Below are 19,353 nucleotides of genomic sequence, written 5' to 3' on the forward strand. Positions count from 1 at the left end.
ATTCAGGTGTCCAGGTACTGTGGAGTGGACACGTACTGCGCAGACAAGAGGGGTCAATGACTGCAGTGGAAGGGTTAAAACTGGAGCTGAGTGCTGTGATTAGGAAGAAGAGCTGATAATTGTGGATGAGAGTCAGTCATCAAGAGTAAGAGCTGGTGGCTTCAGCTGAGAGGGGGAATGGGACCATAATGGATGGAGGACAGCGGCAGGTTTGGAAAGCACTGAATGGAACCATTACAGATGATATCCCTGCTGTTTGAAAACCAGCTCTGAACGCTATAGAGAAAAACTCCTGAAGTGTTTGACAGCAACACATTTTTAATGTTTTAACTCTCCACTTTTATCACTCCGAGTGTCGAGCCTGAGAGTGAAGGTTCAGCCCGTCAGCTTTAATCTGAGAGGACGATTATCAAATAAACCGCTCAAAATATGCTCAGTTTGTCTCATTAGGCTCCATATGGCACTAAAGAAATGTATAAGCAGGTATAACGCTTAAAAAATCTACTCACATATGCTGTGATGAAAGCTGATGGCGTGTGCCTTCACACAGCGCTGATCTGAATTATAATATCACAGCAGCAGAAGAAAGAGCATCACGGGATCAGCACTTCAAGATGATCAAGGTCACAGATCACGAGGTGTTCAGAAAACCCGACAACAAATCAAAGATGTGAATCCAAAATAATAAAGTCACAGAAGAAGAAGAAATATGTTAAATATTAATAAACTAATATCAGAGCTGATCAAATACCACTAAAGCTCTGCCCACGTACGGTTCTGCATCACTTGCAGCCGATGGTTGTTTACTAGCAGACGTTTCAGGCTCAGGTTGCACAGGTATCCACCCACCCCTCCACCCACCCATCCGGGTTGCAGACAGTCCCACCACAGACACCCACACCTCCCTCTCCTAGCCATCTCCTCCAGCTCTCCTGGGGGGACAGCGGGGCGTTCCCAAACCAGCTGAGAGATGTAAACAGCTCATCCAGGAGGGATCCTGCTCAGATGAACCTCCTCAGCTGGCCCCTTTTTGATGTGGAGGAACAGCTGCTCCCTCTGAGTTCCTCACCCCCTCTCCAAGGCGGAGCTCACCCTTCACAGGACGCTCATTTCTGCTGCTTGCTTCCTCGATATCGTTCTCTCAGTCACAGCTCGTGGTAGTACCCCACAGCACATCTGTCAGTGCTGCCCTCAACGTACTTAACCTCCTCTCTGAGAGGTCCATCAGTGTGCTTAGGATGATCGGAAACATGCCGATACACCCGAGTGACATCCGATGTTATTATTTTAAAAGTTATTATTTGTATTGCTTCAAAGAGCTTTGAGCCTGTGCACATTTTCCTGCCATTTCTGATAAACAAAAAGGTTTTATTGTATTTGAGGAAATAACACAGCAGTGAACAAAATGAGGATAAAGCTGGTGATTATCCTCTGGCTAGAGAACCTCACAGGCAAAGGCCAAAAACCGCACTGTCCCATCACGTGCTGCTGTGGCCTCATGAGCTCACATTGTTGTGCTACTCAGAAACTGAAGGATTACTGTATTTAACAGGTTCCAGTTTGCACATCTGTTGAATATCGGTAAAGCATGAGGTTGATTGCTTCATGTATTCATGCAGATTTATCAGAGGCAGACTGGAAGAAAAGAATTCAGGCTGGGAATATGACTCCATCTCCGGCTCTTTGGCCAACCCTGTGTGTTATCTGGGACTGTCACTACATCAAGGATCCTCCGCACGATTAAAAGAATTCTTTAATTCATTTCTGGGATGTACAGCAAAGAAAATAAACAAAGAAAGGAAGATTTTTACTTCAAACCTCTGTTCGGTCTGTTTTTGGAATATGAATAACACTCAAAATAAAAGTGATGGCCGGAGGAAAGAGAGTCCGTATCCATAACTGCACAAAAGACGCACACTTTGTGATGCTGTATTGTATTTCTTAATACCAAGGTTATCTTCCATACTAGTAGGTACTTAGTGATGTTCCTAAGGTACACTGTGTCTGGAAGGGAAGTTATCCAAAAACCCGACAAACCTGTCGGAACATTCCAAAACCTCACAGAGGAAAACCTCACAGAGACGACACTGACATCCAAAACAATCATCCTGCACCCTTCAAACTGAGAACGAGATGCAGAGCAAGCTCAAACGTTTAAGTGAGGATCTTTAAGAGGAAACGGACCCTCAGGCCAACAGGAAGCGTGCCAGCGCTGCCGACGGCCTGAGCTGAATCCTGACCCTCCGCTCGGCTTTGATAGTCATCATCACTGGTGGATGTGGCTTCGCTCGCAGGTTAGGTTAGTTTAAAGTTTACGCACAGGTTATCAACAAACCTCCAGCTTCATTTAGAAGAACAACAAAAGATGGTAAACGTGTAGTTTGCTAAAGTGTCCTACGGATCCACACAAACACACACAACACAAACCTCCTGTGAGGAGGAATGAAGACCAAGATTTTGCAGCATTACAAAGTCACGTGACCTGTCTGAAGTTAGTGTTCCTCTTACTTGTCCTCCTGGTGGTTCTCCTCCCCCTCGCTGAGCTCCTCGTCATCCACCAAGTGTCCAAACGGCTCTGAGGAGATGGACACCATGTTGGACAGGATGAGGCGGCTGTCGCTGCTGGCCGTCAACACCAGCTGGTCGTGGCTGTGGTTGTAGCGGACGCTCCACACCCTGAGGCCACACACACACACACACACACACACACACACACACACACACACACACACACACACACACACACACACCAAGGCATTAATTCAGAATTAACCAAAGCAGCAGTGTGGATAAGAGCAGCACTTTTTCCACCTATGCACACATGAATCACACATATACAACCTCATCGTTCTGAACAACGTGTGGGTGAAGAAGCCAGCGGCTATCTCTCAGTGCTGTGATGCAGATGACCGTCATCTTCAACCTCTTCTTCAAGCCCCCCCCCCCCCAATAACACAGGGAAGACTGTGATCTACAAATCAAGTATCTACCACAGGCTGCTTATAAAAAACATGGGGTGGCTCAGCAGGTAGAGCAGGTCATCTACTAATCGGAAAGTTGGTGGTTCAATCGCTGGCTGCTCCAGTCTGCGTGCCAAAGTACCCTTGGGCAGGATACTGAACCCTGAGGTGCTCCTGATGTGTTCATGAGAGTGTGAATGACTGAGACATGCTGTGTAAAGTGCAATATAAGAAGCAGTGTTTTAGCCACGGTGAGAGCATATTGTTTGCATGAGAAACGGAGGGAGGCTGCACTCGGTCCTCCTCACAGTAGCCCTGCCCTCAATCTATACGCCCTGTATCTGTTCCACTCATAATGGAACCATAATTTACTAAATAAAATCATCTTTTCAGACCCAGAAGCCACGTCCATCTTTCATATAGTTCATACCTACCAGAGATGACAAAATACCATTCAGCATTCACTCTGGACCTGCGTCCCTAACCTTAAGGATCACCCAGCCCACCCCACTCTCAAATGGATGTGACCGTATATGAAAAGACAGACGTAGGTGGGCGAGTCCTCTGGCTTCCAGTTATATTGATACCGATGGACAAACAGCCCTCGCCCCCTCCCTCTGTGACCTCAGTAAACTCTTTGCTGATGACTTTAGCGGCTCGGCTGCTAGGTCCAGGTCACAGTAAATCCAGTGTGCAGTTTACTCAGTAAATGATGGTCATTATTGCAGTCAGAAAGGAGGACTGTCATTGGCTGAGTTGAGTGGTTAGTCCTCACATCAACCAGTCGCTCGACAGTGAAAATGCTTCATGATGCGACTCTGTTTATGGATTCATGTTGTTCGCTCACCTTCAGCTGATCATGTGCAGATCAAGGCTCTGAACATCACTATTTCTATGAGGACCTCAGCCTGATGCTACTTACAGTCTTTGTTTTGTCGTCTTTCTCAAGTGTGCCAGCAGTGCTGAGGATGACATGCATTCATGTGCATTGGACAGCCTGATGGCCCGTGTAATGTTACTGAGGACTGCCAGTGGTGCAGAGCCACTTCTGCGTTGGAAACACTTCATTAACCAGTTTACAAAATAGTATTAATAGCAGAAGTAGGGCTCATTTTGGGCTGTACTTGCCAACCAGTGGTGATTTTTTTCAGCTATTATGTCAATAGTTCCAACTTTGGGCCCAGCAAATGCTGGAACCAGTTCTAGGTGGGCTCTGTCACCATAAAAGTGGAAAAGGGGTGATAGTATGAAAATGAGTGCTTTCTTTCCTTGTTGGGCTTGTGGACTACATGTAATGGTACAGAGAGCCAACTGTGGCTTTCACACCACATTTTTATCTTTTTTCCATCAGTCCAGTGACAGGTCTGAAGCCAGCAGGGAGCCCTTTGAGAACCAGTAGGTTTTAGAACAGATTATTATGCAGGGTTCTCTTTTGGTGGGATGAACATCATACATTGTCCAATCAGCAGTGATTTTCTTGAGAAAATACCCCTGGTTTTGGTAGCAGTAGCAGTCATTGTTTGGGTAGAAATGTATGGAAGTGCTTGTAGACGGGGCCAACGCATCACGTCAGTAGAACCTGGTCCTCAAACATTTGTACAAACGATTCTCCTCCGTGAAGAAGCACCTTTATTTCTAAGAGTGCTCTATGGTGAGTGTTTAAGTGCGATATATGTTGACATATATGTTGATATATGTTGTTGAGCAGACCACACATGCAGAGAAAGTGCCTGCATCTGTCTCTCTTTCACACACTCATGCCCACACAAATCATGCAGTAAATACAGCAGATTCACAGTGAAATATGCCTCTGTGTGCGTCTCTGTGTATTCAGATGCCAGCAATGGGGATTTGGTTCCTCGTGGCCTATGTTTGAGCTTAGTTCACATGAGCTGATGATATCATAAATGATGCTGCCATTCTTTTCTCCCTTCCCACCTTCCCTCCCTTTCTCTCTCCATTTTGTCCCTCTGGTTCTCTCTCTCTGATTGGTGACACTGTCTCCCTGTCTCACTCTTTTCCATCCCCTCTCTCTCTCTGCGAACCCGGGGCGCAGCTCAGAGTCCCAGTTCCCTCACAGGGAGGGATTGAGGGATAACCAACGCTGTTGACAGAAAATCAGCCACGGCCACGCCGTTCCCTGCGCTCCCCTAATCCGCTTGCCTGCTAAAAAATAGTCCCTAATACCCCCAGCAGCCCTGAGGCCATATCCTGGCTGCGCTCCGAAAAATGAGCATGCACAACAACCACACAGACACACACATACATACACACACACACACGCACACACACACACATATATACATGCGCCACACAAAAGATGTGTGAGCATACAGGACAAATGCACACACACGCAGTAAAACCACACACAGAGATAAAAAGAAAACCCGTCCATAAAGATAGATTAGATGGTGCGCGCGCACACACACACACACACACACACACACACACACACACACGCACACACACACGCACACCTCTATCTCCTATCACAAGAGATCCCATCTGCAGCAATCTACAGCTATGGATATGTTTGCCAAGTCTACCTTTGGTTTGGAGATAACTGCTGCTCTTGAGTGTGTGTGTGTGTGTGTGTGTGTGTGTGTGTGTGTGTGGTGTGTGTGTGTATCTTTATCAGGCAAGGATTGGTGTGCTGCAGCAGTAGCCCAGTTTGGCTCTCAGACACACTGATCATCTATTCAGCTCACACAGGAGAGAGAGTGTGTGTGTGTCTCTCTCTCTCACACACACACACACACACACACACACACACACACACACACACACACACACACACACACACACACACCTGCAGCACACACCGCTGAGCTTGTGGCGATGCCTGAAGCTGCACAGCAGATGACCCCATGCAGGACGGGGTGGCGCTGTGCTTCAGTCCTTGGTGACAAAACGAGTGGCTGCGTGTTTAATTAGTAATGAGGGTATGACGAACTTTTACTGCACCGGGAGCAGTTGGGGCATTTCATTAGTTGGGAGATAAAGCCGTTAATAAAAGCAGAAACCAATCAGCAGCGCAGCGAAGGAGTTATCACTATGTTTATCATTACTGTCGGTGCCTTTTCCTCAATGTGGCTCAATTACCCTCCAATGCAAAGTGAGACGCCTTCAGTTCGTTATGCAGATGATGGCAGAAAAGTTTTTTCTCACATTCAAACTGATTTGATGAAACAATCAAAGATGCTTTTAACTGGTTTAGTGAGATGTTCTGGCAGTGTTCACCCTGGACAACAATATCAGTGTAAAATATTAAAGTTTTTCATCAGTTCTCGTGTTTTTAGTGCTCTTCGTGTGCTTCCTTGTCTGTCTGCTTCTCTGGCCTTTCTTGTTGCTTCCTCTCTTATTTTGGTATCGACTTTCTCTGCTGTCCTTCTGTTGTTCCCTTCCTGTCCTGTTTTCCCTGCTTTGTCATTTGCTGCCCCGCCCTGATTGTTTCACCTGTGTCTGTGTGTGTTGTCCCTCTGACTCAGTTTTCTCTGATTGTGGTTTTCCTGGACTTTTTCTATATTTTCTAATAAGCTTTATTAAAGCTCATTTTTCATTTTTAAACCTTCTTCTTGTGTCTGCATTAATCTGATCGTTTAAACATAATAATAGTACCCAATGCAAAGGTCACACCTGACATTAACAAAGGGCTGTTGCAGTTTTTCTTAAGAATCTCATTAAAGAGTAAGTTTAAGACCTAAACCAGGCGAATGCAGCACCAGTTCCACAGCAGAGTGTGTCAGGATGCCACAGCTGGACTTGGATGAACGTGCACCTCTGCGCTCATCCTGGAGGTTGGTGGAAAGCTTAATGAATCAGTGACACACTTTTCAAATACTGCAGTAGCATCAGTGTCTGAGGCTTAGACATCTCCAAAGATCTTCAAAGTTCAAAAGTGTTACTGTGATGGAAAACCACATCAGAACTTTCCACCTGACCCCTCAGCTGTCTTTAGATTGTGGCTCTTGGAGTGGGTGTAAAACTGATTTTATTGCAGTTTTTAACAGAGCTCAAATGTGTTTTTCAGCCCTGAAAATCTCATGTTGATATCTGTTGTACTTATGAAGTTATGAGGGCTCAAAATACTGAAACAATAATGTAAGAAGCACCAAATTTGGAGCCACCTCCTGTGTGCTTGGAGGGGCTGACTCTGAGAACAGTATAAAAGTTAAAGGTTGCACGGCTGCATTTAAAAAACTAAAGTTATTGTATTTCAAGAGAATTAAAAAAAAATCAGCCGATTGTGGGGACGTATTTTCAGATTTGGTTAATGTTAAATGGAATAACCCAAAACCAAGAAAATAAACCAGAATGTTTCAACTACAAGCATCATCTCAAAGGTAAGATGCCACAATAATAATAATAATAGTAATAACAATAATAACACTTTATGGGCCCAGCTGTCATGAGCACAGGTTCAGGTTCAGAGGGGAACACGAGGACAGGATCTCTTTTCTTACTTCCCACCCACACCTGTCCCATCCTGTCTGCATCCACCCACCAGTGCGAGTGCTCCTCCAGCGTCTTCACGGGCTCCTGCGCGTTGCGGACATCCCAGAACTTGACCTTGCAGTCGTCCCCGCAGCTGGCCAGGTAGTACTGGCGGTTGGGATTAAAGTCCAGGTCACGCACCAGCTGGCCATGGGCGTTCTCTATACAGTAGATCTGACTGGAGAGAGAGAAGGAGACAAGGTTAGAGGAAAGAAGGCATGAAGGGAAACAGATAAGAGGAGAAAGTGGGAGGAAAGAGGATGAGAGTGAGAGGAAGCAACCAGTGCGAGAAGTGATAAGCGGGAAAAGATGGAGCAACAAGAGCAGATACGAGAGAGAAAGATTCACGGAGCTTTCCCGAGTTAAATCAAAGCCCTCTCTGTGTCGCTGTCTGTCAGCAAAGGCCAGGCTCAATAAAGCAGCCGACACCGGTGGTGGTAAATTACAAAGGCAAGCCTCATAACCGCACAGCCTTGACTTCCTGCTAACACAATGACACGACAGCGCGTCTCTTTCCATTTTTCCAGCCACCTCCGCCTCCTTTTATCTCCCTCAAACACACCTTTAAAAGAAATATCATCCCCGCTCTGAAGTTCAGGCCATCACCAACAAATTAACATCCTTCTCATGAAGCACGTCCATAAACAGCAGTTTTCAGGTTGGATCGCAGAGACTCGCAGAGACTCAAACGCTTTTGGCTCGTTTGGCATCATTTTGCCTGATGCTGTTTGTGCAGTTTTGTGGACTTTGTTAACATCCTTCTGGACTCCTATCCCCTGTATTTTGGTGGAGCATCGCTAGTTTTCATGAACCCTGCTGAACTCCCTGATGGAGGCTTGTAAGCCAAAGCTGAGTTTTTTTAGGCTAAACGTGACTGTGAGAATGAAGGTATTTAAAATGTTCTTTAAAAAGAGAGCGTGCCTCGGAGTTCTTTGCTGTTTCAGATGATGTATCCCTGCTGCTCAAACACAAACTAATTCAATCCAGGAAGGGCTCCTACTCAAAAACTGTCCAGTGTGCATCATTTAAAGCTGATCTATGATTGCTGCTGTGTAAGAAATGAACAGTTCATGTGTATTCTTTATGTTTAACATTTTTTATTTAATCCTATGAAAACTGTAAGTAATTTCCTAAATAAATTATCATCAGTTTAAAGATTTCACCAGTTTTGATGATTTCATGGAGTTCTGAATTTGGTTTGTTAATCAGCAATAAGGTATATCTGGTGTCTCTGACACCCCCATACAGAACATAGCAGGGATCAGTGGCAGGGGGTATGACATTGATTACAGCATTGATTAAATGGAAACGGCATGAACGGGGTGGAGATGGGTTGCAAAGTAGCTTGCATTAGCATAGTAACTGTGGTTAGGCTAAAGCAGCTTCCACCGTGTGAACTGTATGTGATCTGGATGCACAGACTGGTATCAGCTGAGCCCCCGGCTGATGTGGGCTCGCTCTGAGCTCAGCTGATTTGGCAGGACTGTGACTGAAGTGAGGTTACGCTGGATTTCTGTGAGACCTGAAGAAATCTGAGCTTTGAAAAAGTGTCAGCAGCAGTAACAAACTTTTTTTTTAAAACTTTGCCTTCAAACCTAAACAGAAAAATGTGTGGTCAGGCGTTACACTGGGGTTCAGCAGGTGGAGGAGCCCTAAGATCTGCGGCTCAGGGTGGGTAAAGAATCACACCTAATTATTTCTGTTGTGACCACCAGCAGATTTTCTTTGTGTCCAGGCTGCGATCAGCCGACCTGTGCTGCTGCTGTTCTGTGTGGATTTCCATCCCTGCACTGTCAGTGTGCTCTCATACGGTCTTTACCCTGACCGTGTAAAGGTTGAGTTCCATGAATGTCTTTACCTTCACAGACATACAAGTACAAACTTCTCTCAGACGTGTCAAACCTAAAGTAACGAGTGTCTTTGGAAAATGTGGGGAGCAGAAAATGTCGGGAGTAAAAGTAAAAATAAATACTCGAGTACAGTCCAGATACCTGAAAACTCAGTACAGTAACAAAATATTTGTACTTCATTACAGCACATCCCACCTCTGCTGAACTATTAAGATCAGTTCTGTGTGGGAGTCGAACCATTGTTTCTGGTGTGAGTTCAGAAATGATTCATTAAAAGTGGAAACTCAGACGGGCTCGTGTGAGCCAACATAAGGGGTCGAAATTCAGGAAGACAAATTATTGGATCAAACTTGTGACTGTTTGATGAGACGGTCGGACCGACACAGTGAGTGGAAAACTGCACATTACTCAGAAACACGTGACTACAAATCCTGCATTAATCAAATGTAAACACATGGAATAGAAACATGGTTACTGCTACAAGCAGAGCTCAGATGGAGGCGAGCTCAGATGAAGGCGAGCTCAGATGGAGGCGAGCTCAGATGCTCATGCAGGTTCCGTTTGCTCTTTAGGCCCAGCTCGGTTCATTATGAAAGCTGCAGAATTCAAAATGAGGACTTAATGGAGACAAATGAAAGTGACATTTATGGCTTTGTGGTTTTACCTTCTATTTGCTTTTGTTTGCTTTGTTTTGCTCCAGAGTTAGAGGTGACTGTCGGAGCAGCTGATAACAGCAGAGTGAAGAGAATATCTAAAAGCTGAAATGTTTGGATTACATTAGCTTCTAACCTTTTATTAACACTACTTTAATACCTGCTGATAATATAACACACTGAGCAGGAGCTGCCAAAAGCTCTCGCTTACATGCTACAGTGTCACTGTGCAGGTTAGCAGCGAGCTGCCGTCACACCAGTGGCGGCTTGTTCTGATTTCTTCTGCATGTGGAAAACATCTTAAAGAGACTGCAAGAATCACATGGATATACATACATTTCCCTCTAGCCTGTACTGCTATTGATCCTTGTAGGGATCAGCTACAGAGATATCTGCCTTCTGCAGGTTCATGTAGGACCTGTTTTCCTCCCACTGAGCTGCATCTATCAGCCATATCACTGCACAAGGATGGATCCACATTAATAACCTTTTATATGAAAACTGACAAAAATTAAACAAATGAATGTTTCATGCATCAAAAATACAAAATGTTAAACACACTGACATCTCTGCTTTCATGTCCTTCTTTTCGTTCGTACTCATGTCACTGCTTTATTTACCCAAACTAGTCAGATGGACAGAAAACGATAAACGCACATAAAGATCAATAAAAACTTTGGATAATTAACTGGGAGCATGACAGCGAGGGTTGGCCCAGCTCACTGTCCGTCTGGATCCGGGAGTTTCCTGAAAGTTTGGCATTTCATCACCTCTTCAGAAACTGGAACAGCGCGGCACAACTCTGGATCCAGACCTCTTCCCGGACTCGTGGGGAGGGCAGCGTTAAAGCTGCGGATGAACGGCGGCTCGCTGTGACACTGTTGTCATTTTTTTGTCCGCATTTTGACAAAAAAACACACCTGTGCGTCAGCGCCATGCGATTGTAAGAAAGGAGTGCATGGCTGGGGGTGATACAGTGGAAACCTGTGTGAAGAAACTGGTAATTAACTGGATCTGGCTCTGCTTTGTCCCTGAATGCAGCACAGTGCTGCAGAGACGCCTGTTTTCTTCAGCACCCGCTCCTCTCCAGGCTAGCCCGGCACCGCTCAGTTCTGCCTGGCTTTGTTCAGCCGAGTGGAAAGCCTCTGTGTTGTGGCCCAGCTGGATGCCAACAGCAGCTAGCCGGCTAGCTAGTCACCCCGCTGATTGTGATAGGCAATTAACATGCTAATTAAAAATCTCATTAAAATAAGGGAGGAATAAGAGAATGACCTGAGGCAGACCGCTGGGCTCCAATTAGGTCAAGACGGCTCAGGGGCTGTGTGTGACTCGTGTTCGAGAGAAAATATCAAATAACAAGAACGAACTTAAAACACTCAGAGAACAGATGCGGACGAATCTCAGTGTCTATGCTGTGCAAGACGGAGTGCAGACGTCCAGATCTGCTGTGCACTGTGCATGTGAAGGCCTGAAGGTCAGAAGGTTCAGAGTAATCTCATTATCATAAGAGAGAAAAGTGGACACTTTGCATCAAATCCAGACAAATACATCTCAAACTGAAACAAGGAGAACTGAGACATCCTCCTGATGTTCTTAAGAAAACATCTAAACAAGCTCTTCATTCTGGATCCATGGACTCAGTTTGTGGATGCTACCACCGTGTGTGGTGAACAGCAGGCTCTGCCCGTCACCTGCCAACACCCACCCCCACAGCGAAGCACGGCGACAGCAGCAAGGACAGAGGCGAGGAGCTTTCAGCACAACGATGAGCTGAAGCCAGCAGACCTCTGCACAGGAAAGCCAGACAACACGTGAAGAAACAGCACGGCACAACATGAAACACAGTTCTGCTGAAAGTTCACCCACTCCCACGCTGCACAGAGATCATTAAGAGTTAAGCAAGTCAGTGAGATTTTATTTAAAATGATTCAGATCATTTTATTTTATTTTTTGAAGCGCACAACTACAATTCACAGACCAAACATGGTGCCTCTCATGCCTTTTTATCTGGAACAATGATTGGCCCAGAGCCACGTGACCCCGCCCACTCTTATAGGCGTATGTGGAAGCCTTTTGCTTGTTTTTGTAAATGCGCATTTTTGATTTTTAATACTTAATACTTTAAAAAAGTTCTTCCTTTGTGAAGCCTCCTGAGCTACAGACAAGCTAACCTGCACAGCAGCAGCCTGCACATGAAAGGCAGAAAGGTAAAAAATAAATAAATCAAACCAGTGAAAATGTGGGACATGAGGAAACCTGGTCACACACCTCCCACACCTGCTTGGCATGAAGATTAGATGGAAAATGTGTGAGCTTACCAATAATCACAATAACCATGGTCATCTTTATATGGACAGCAGTACGAGGGCAGATAAAGTCCTGCCTGCCTTTGACAGCAGGGGTTTATCTGAACTGCTGGTGACATTTCTTTCCTCAATGTTTCTGTATGTGTTGCATGAGTCGGTCGCAGGGATGGCGGGTCACCGGTAAGAATAAATCCAGAGTGTTTGAGCACTCGTCGAGCAGCAGCTTCCTAATCCAAGATGACGTCAAACTTCTGGTGAACTTCAATCACTCTCAAAATAGCAATTTCATGTGTAATTTCGAGTTGGAGCACATGATTTATTTACAGCGCCGCCTTCCTCTGCTGTGCGCGGCTGTGAGGTATAAGGCGTGACCCGGGGCTGTAGGGTGGCTGGTGTTCAACCCGGCCTGCTGCGGAATGGGACGCGCCCGCTGCGTGAAAAGGAAATGGAGCAGGAAATTGGGTTAGTTTCGCTCTTTCCCTCTCTGGTGTCTCTGAGCGATCCCCTCCAAGCACACGCACACACCGAGACACGCGTACGTACGCTCCCCTGGCCCGGCCTAATAGAGGAGAGACCTGGGACTTCGTGTGTGTGTGTGTGTGTGTGTGTGTGTGTGTGTGTGTGTGTGTGTGTGTGTGTGTTTATGTTTGTACGAGTGTGGTTAGGATTAGAGCAGTGGTTGGCCCGAGCTACCAAAAACACTCAATCTTAAGTCATCCAGCGAGTGTGTGTGATGGGGGGCTGATGAGGGGACGGGGGACCTATTACACACACTGTTACACACACGCAGATAAAAACATAAAACCGGAAACACACACTCCCTCAAATACCATCTTTGTGTGTAAATACAGGCGAAGATAAAGGTGTGTAAGAAGGAAGCTACAAAGGTAGACGGACACACACACACACTCTTCTGGCTTAGTCTGGGTGATAAATCTCTCTGCTGAGGGGATCGACAATCACACACACACTCACAGACTCACACACATCCCTGTTTCCATGGCAACCATGGTGAGATGGGAGGGGGAGAAAAGAAAAATCGAAAGAGGAGAGCAATCATTTCATCGCTGATCAAAATTAAAGCCTGGCTTTGAGATGGAGCTGGCAGAGAAAGAAAGATGGGAGCAGGAGACGGAGGTAGGGAGGCAGGGGAGGAGGGGAGAGGAGAGGAGAGCAAGAGGGGGAGGGGAAAGCCTGCAGATGAACAAAAGTAAAGGATCATTACATCAAGCAGCCTAAATGATTGAGGATAGTATTGCAGTGAGTATGAAGTCAAAGAGAAAAAGTCACATCAAAGTAGGAGTAAACTTCCAACATAAATAAAGTTTTATCACCTGAAACTTGTATTTTTTCTAGTGTCCAGCAGGGGGCGACTCCTCTGATTATAAACAGAAGTCTGATTGTATAAATCTGTGAGAAATCGAGCCTCCTGCTCACCTGATCTCAGGAAACACTTTCATGATGAGTTTATGGTTTCAAATCTTACTGAATAAACATCCATTCTGAATGCCAGTTCTCAGGTGTTCTCAGGTCACTGCAGGTTCCCTCCTGGGTTATCATCCACGTTGATCTTACAGTAGATTAAAGGAAAACAACCAAAATTTGTTTTTTGTTTTGTTTTTTTGTCAGATGCTATTCGGTGTACCAAGAATCAGCCTCTGAAAAATAAATCATGGAAGGACCCAAAGCTGCAGCTCCTCTGCTGTCCGGCAGAGGCGCCACAGTGAGTCAGTGTTAAAATTTTCCAGCAGAAATAAACATATGAACATATTTACAGCCTGATACAGAAACCGCTTTGGTCTCTGTAGATAATTTCCCCCTTGATAACTGCTGGGGGGGGTCTATAACTCATCTGTTTAAAGCTTGCATTATTAGGGGTATGTCCTCTTTCACCAACAGGTGGGTGGTGACACAGGCGGCGGTAGCTGCTAGCTGTCTGCTAGGCTTCACTTTAGCTAACTGGAGTCCCTGAACTGGACCTCTGGACTGTGTTTGTGCTGTTGGAGCCTTCTGGAGCATTTTTAATGCCGTTATCTGACCAATAATATGGCTGCTGTGCTTTATTGGACTAACAGACCGTCTAAGAAGGCGGAGTTTCAGTTTGGGTGAAAAATTCTGGCATATTATGTGGACGTAACTCAGCGCTTGACCAGCCAGGCTAGAATTTGCTGATAACTGCATACAGTATGTGCTGTGGCAGGCGTAGCAGCTAAATAAGGGTGGTGGAGGACGAGACGTCTTAAATGTAAAGGTATTCATGCTCACTGTAATTATTTTAAGGTCTGCATAAGGTCATGACCCCTCCATTATGAGAGTTACAGCGTGATGTCTGGTTCTTGTCTTCTGAGGAAAAGCCCGGAGCTCAGGAAAAGGTTACCGATGATCGATTTGACAGCAGCAGGGTTCAAAAGGTCACCCTCAAATCAACAGTGGCATATGGAAGAGCACTATTTCAAAAACAGCTGACATCTTTTGCATAATGGCCCGTATTTGAATGTGAAATACGATACTTTCAACAGCCAACACTTTTTGCATAATAGAGCTGGATTTGAATATGTGAATAAAATATGATGGAAAAGGCTCGTGAATAATGGTTTACCTTGGCTAACCTATCATTATGGCGCGCTGAGGCACTGCCAGATCTGTTGAATAGGTGGAATGAAAAGGCTGTTTTTGGCCAGGTGGCGTTCAGGCTGATCGAGAGCTGCGTCGTCTGTCTGGATGAGAAGGTTTGATGATGTCTGCTCCTCGTCTTTCTACCAACAGACAGCCGGCTTTTAACCTGGATTGCAAAGGAGCAAATAGCACCTCTATCAATCATTTTGCCTCCTTTTGCTCTCCATTTCTGCTCTGCCTCTCGCACATGCACACATACACACCACAGGGGAGGTGTACAGGATCCATGCTTCACTGCAACACTGCACTGCTGTTCAGTATGCACCCTGCAGAGCATGGTATGGCTGCAGGCCTGACAGCTATTACACAGCTCAGTGTGTGTGTGTGTGTGTCCCTCACTATGGACTGTGGGTCCAAGAGGGAATTCAGAGTAGATGTAGAATAAGAACATCTCCAGTGACAGGCTTCTCTCTCTCTCTCTCACACACACACACACACACACACACACACACACACACACACACACACACACACACACACACACACACACACACACACACACACAGAGGGAGCTACATGCCCAGTGGCGAGTACTGCATGCCTGTTAGCTAGCCTAATATTATTCAAAGGCTTAAAGCCCCCCGGTGTGCCACCAACAGCCCAAAGTCAGATCCTCACAAACTAACAACTTGTTTTCATCTTTGCTCTTTAAAGACATTTTTAACTTACAAACGCAGCAGTTACTGTTTTGCAAATATACAGTATGCATGCATCCAAAATGTGAAATAGTTTTGAAAAAGCAATTTCTTTGTTTCTATGAAGTGTCCTGTTTATTCTTTACAATCAGCAAGACTTCGGATCCCAAGAACGGTTGGTGCCGGGGGGGGGGGGGGGTCATCCATATAAACAAGAAGCAGCAGCAGCTTTGGGAAAAAAAATGCTGCAATCTGAACAAAACCACAATCCCTTTCAGAAGCCTGACCTTACTGCTGCTGTCACACAGGCCTACTGAGCGGTCAGCAACCATTTGCAACCACAGGTCACGAGGAACAAATACAAATTCACCTGAAACCAGGTAAAATCAGTCGCAAAGACAGATGTCTTCTTTTGGCCGTTTCATTTAGAGGGCATCTGCCTCCATCTCCCCCTATACCAGCATGCACCAGTCACTCCAACCCTCTGCATGTCCTCCTTCACTACATCCATGAACCTCCTCTGAGGTTTTCCTCTTCTCCTCCTGCCTGCAGCTCCATCTTCAGTACATCCACCCTCCCTCCTCTGCTCATGTCCAAACCATCTCAGCCTCTCTGACTCTGAGCTGTCCCTCTGATGGACTCATTTCTAATCTTGTCCATCCTGCTCACTCCCAGTGAAGGTCTGAGCATCTTCAGCTCTGCCACCTCCAGCTCTGCCTCCTGTCTTTCTCTGGGTGCCCAAGGGCATGCTTCCCTTAGGCAGTATTATTAGAAAGTATTGCATAAATTTTCATTGTTATGCAGATGATACCCAACTTTATGTATCCATGAAGCCAGATGACGCACATCAATTAGTTAAACTGCAGGAATGTCTTAAAGACAAAGACCTGGATGGCCTCTAATTTCCTGCTTCTAAATTCAGATAAAACTGAAGTTATTGTTCTCGGCAGGTTTTAATGGTGTGGTGTCTAACCAGATACTTACTCTGGATGGCATTACTTTGGCCTCCAGTAACACTGTGAGAAATCTTGGAGAAATGATTTCTCTTGTGAGAGATCATTTTTGACCAGGATATGTCCTTCAATGCACACATTAAACAAATATGTAGGACCACTTTTTTGCATTTGTGCAATATTTCTAAAATTAGAAACATCCTTTCTCACAGTGATGCTGAAAAGCTAATTCATGCATTTATTACTTGTAGGCTGGACTATTGTAATTCATTATTATCAGGCTGTCCTAAAAGCTCCCTGAAAAGCCTTCAGCTGATCCAAAATGCTGCAGCTAGAGTACTGACAGGGACTAGAAAGAGAGAGCAGATTTCTCCCATATTGGCTTCTCTTCATATCACCCCAACAGAGCACTTCGCTCTCAGACTGCTGGCTTACTTGTGGTTCCTCGGATACTTAAGAGTAGAATGGGAGGCAGAGCCTTCAGCTTTCAGGCGCCTCTTCTGTGGAACCAGCTCCCAGCTTGGATTCGGGAGACAGACACCCTCTCTATTTTTAAGATTAGGATTAAAACTTTCCTTTATGATAAAGTTAGTTATAGTTAGGGCTGGATCAGGTGACCCTGAACCATCCCTTAGTTATGCTGCTATAGGCCTAGGCTGCTGGGGGGTTCCCATAATGCACTGAGTGTTTCTTTCCATTACCTCTTTTTACTCTGTTTATACCCCACTCCTCATTTAATCATTTATTATTAACCTCTGTCTCTCTTCCACAGTATGTCTTTTGTCCTGTCTCAAACCCCCCAGGCCCAACCGATTACAGCAGATGACCCCCCCCCCCCCCCCCCTCTGAGCCTGGTTCTGAGCCTGAGGTTTCTTCCTGTTAAAGGGAGTTTTTCATTCCCACTGTCACCAAGTGCTGCTCATAGGGGGTTGCTTTGATTGTTGGGTTTTCTCTGTAATTAGTATAGGGTCTTTACCTTACAATATATAGTGCCTTGAGGCGACTGTTTGTTGTGATTAGGTGATGTACAAATAGAACAGAATTTGCCAACCGGTTGGGGAATACACATTTTCCCTAGTGACTGGTAGTGTCATAGAACTGCTGTGGCAGGCAAGGCAGAGGACCCCAATGCAGGACTCAAGAGGCCTGAATTAAACTTAAGCTTCAGCTTTAATAGCTTGAACAAAGGACATAACAGAGCTGGTCAGGTGCCAACTGCACAAAACACTAGCTCACATAAAACTTGACTTGATTTAATTTAAACATGAACATGAACATGGGCGTGAACAAGAGCATCAGCACACAGCAGGAGGACCAAATGACGATGAGGACGCAACCAAGGACAAAGGCAAAAAGCAGACAATAAATACACAAAGGACGATGAGGGGAGTGACAGCAGGTGGGGATCACAGCTGAACATAATCACAGAAACACGACACAGAAGTCAAAGTAAACCAAGAGAAAGACTGACAAAATAAAACAGGAAACTGAACATGGGGACAAGAACGCAGAGTTGGCACAGGAGGAGGCAGGCAAACTGAAGGAATCAAAACTAAACCATACACAAGACTCAGGTGATGAAACTAAGAAAGGCAGGTGCTACAAATAAACTAAAACCAAGAACATAACCTATAACACAGCAAAACCAAAAAAATGAAACAAAGGAATCTCTTAAGGAAAACAAAACTCAAATTTGCAAAATACTTCTTAACATAAATAGCAGTCAAGACTCAAAACAAAAATGCTGGGTCAACAGACCCACGATCATGACAGGTAGTTGCCAGATGGTCACCGACCGGGCTGTGGGCCGGTGTAATGAGAAGTCACGATACATGAACATAGCTTTACTGGATAAACCTAGCCAAGAAATGTTGTTGCCTCAACCTAACCGAGTAGCTTTGTTGCTTAAACCTGAACAAAAACAAAAATGAAAATCAGAGTAAATACAGAAAAAATACACAACCTTACACCAAACCTTTACACAAGTGTAGACTTACCAAAATACCCCCAAAAGGTGTAAAAACGTAACACCTTGAAAAATTGGTCACAGTTCTTGGACTCTGTCTCACTATCTTCTTGTTCTAGACTGGGTCAGTAAATCAGCCTACAACAACAACCGAGGAGGATCCAGTGGACACTTACGAGACGTCTTGAAGACCTAGACTTCGCTGATGACATCTGAACTCTATCCAGTTGTCTACAAAATTCACAACACCAGATCAACAGTTTAGAGACTATGGCTAAAAGAGTGGGACTCTGCATCAATCCATCCAAAACAAAGACTATGTGTATAAACACCAAAAACTAAAACAGAATCATTATTAGAGACAAAGAAATTGAAGATGTCCAACAGTTTACTTACTTAGGCAGTATAGTTAGCATATTTGGAGGAACTGATGAAGACATTAAAGCCAGGAAACAGAAAGCGCAGCATGCATTTGCAATATTAAGATCTATACAGAAGAGCAAGACACTGAGATTAAACACCAAACTCAGGATATTTAATACCAACGTAAAATCGATACTGCTATACGAATATCGCTGGAATGGAATCCTCAGGGCCAAAGAAGGAAGGTCGACCCAAAAACACCTGGAGGCGAAACCTAGAAGCCCAGCTGAGATCTGCTGGGCTGTCCTGGGGAGAGATTAAGGCCATATCTAAGAACAGAGTCAGATGGAGAGCCACTGTAGATACTCTATGCCCCCATTGGACAAAGTGGAATAGATGTAGACTTACCAAGATACCCCCCAAAAGGTGTAAAAATGTAACACCTTGAAAAATTGGTCACAGTTCTTGGACTCTGTCTCACTATCTTCCTTCTCTCC

The 19,353-nt window shown here is 45.1% G+C and overlaps 1 protein-coding gene across 2 annotated transcripts in view; it reads right to left on the reverse strand.

Moving 5' to 3' along the window:
* eipr1 (EARP complex and GARP complex interacting protein 1) overlaps window positions 1-19,353 on the reverse strand; it is a 94,227-nt gene that overhangs the window by 23,568 nt on the left and 51,306 nt on the right. For both annotated transcript variants that reach the window (XM_030718184.1, XM_030718185.1), the window contains exons 7-8: window positions 7,465-7,632; window positions 2,509-2,676 (exon numbers count right to left, since the gene is read on the reverse strand). In XM_030718184.1, the coding sequence (XP_030574044.1) occupies window positions 2,509-2,676; window positions 7,465-7,632 (336 nt within the window). The remainder of the gene's footprint in view (window positions 1-2,508; window positions 2,677-7,464; window positions 7,633-19,353) is intronic.

The sequence above is a fragment of the Archocentrus centrarchus genome, chromosome 22 (genome assembly GCF_007364275.1).
Source record: "Archocentrus centrarchus isolate MPI-CPG fArcCen1 chromosome 22, fArcCen1, whole genome shotgun sequence".
NCBI classification, from domain to species: domain Eukaryota; kingdom Metazoa; phylum Chordata; class Actinopteri; order Cichliformes; family Cichlidae; genus Archocentrus; species Archocentrus centrarchus.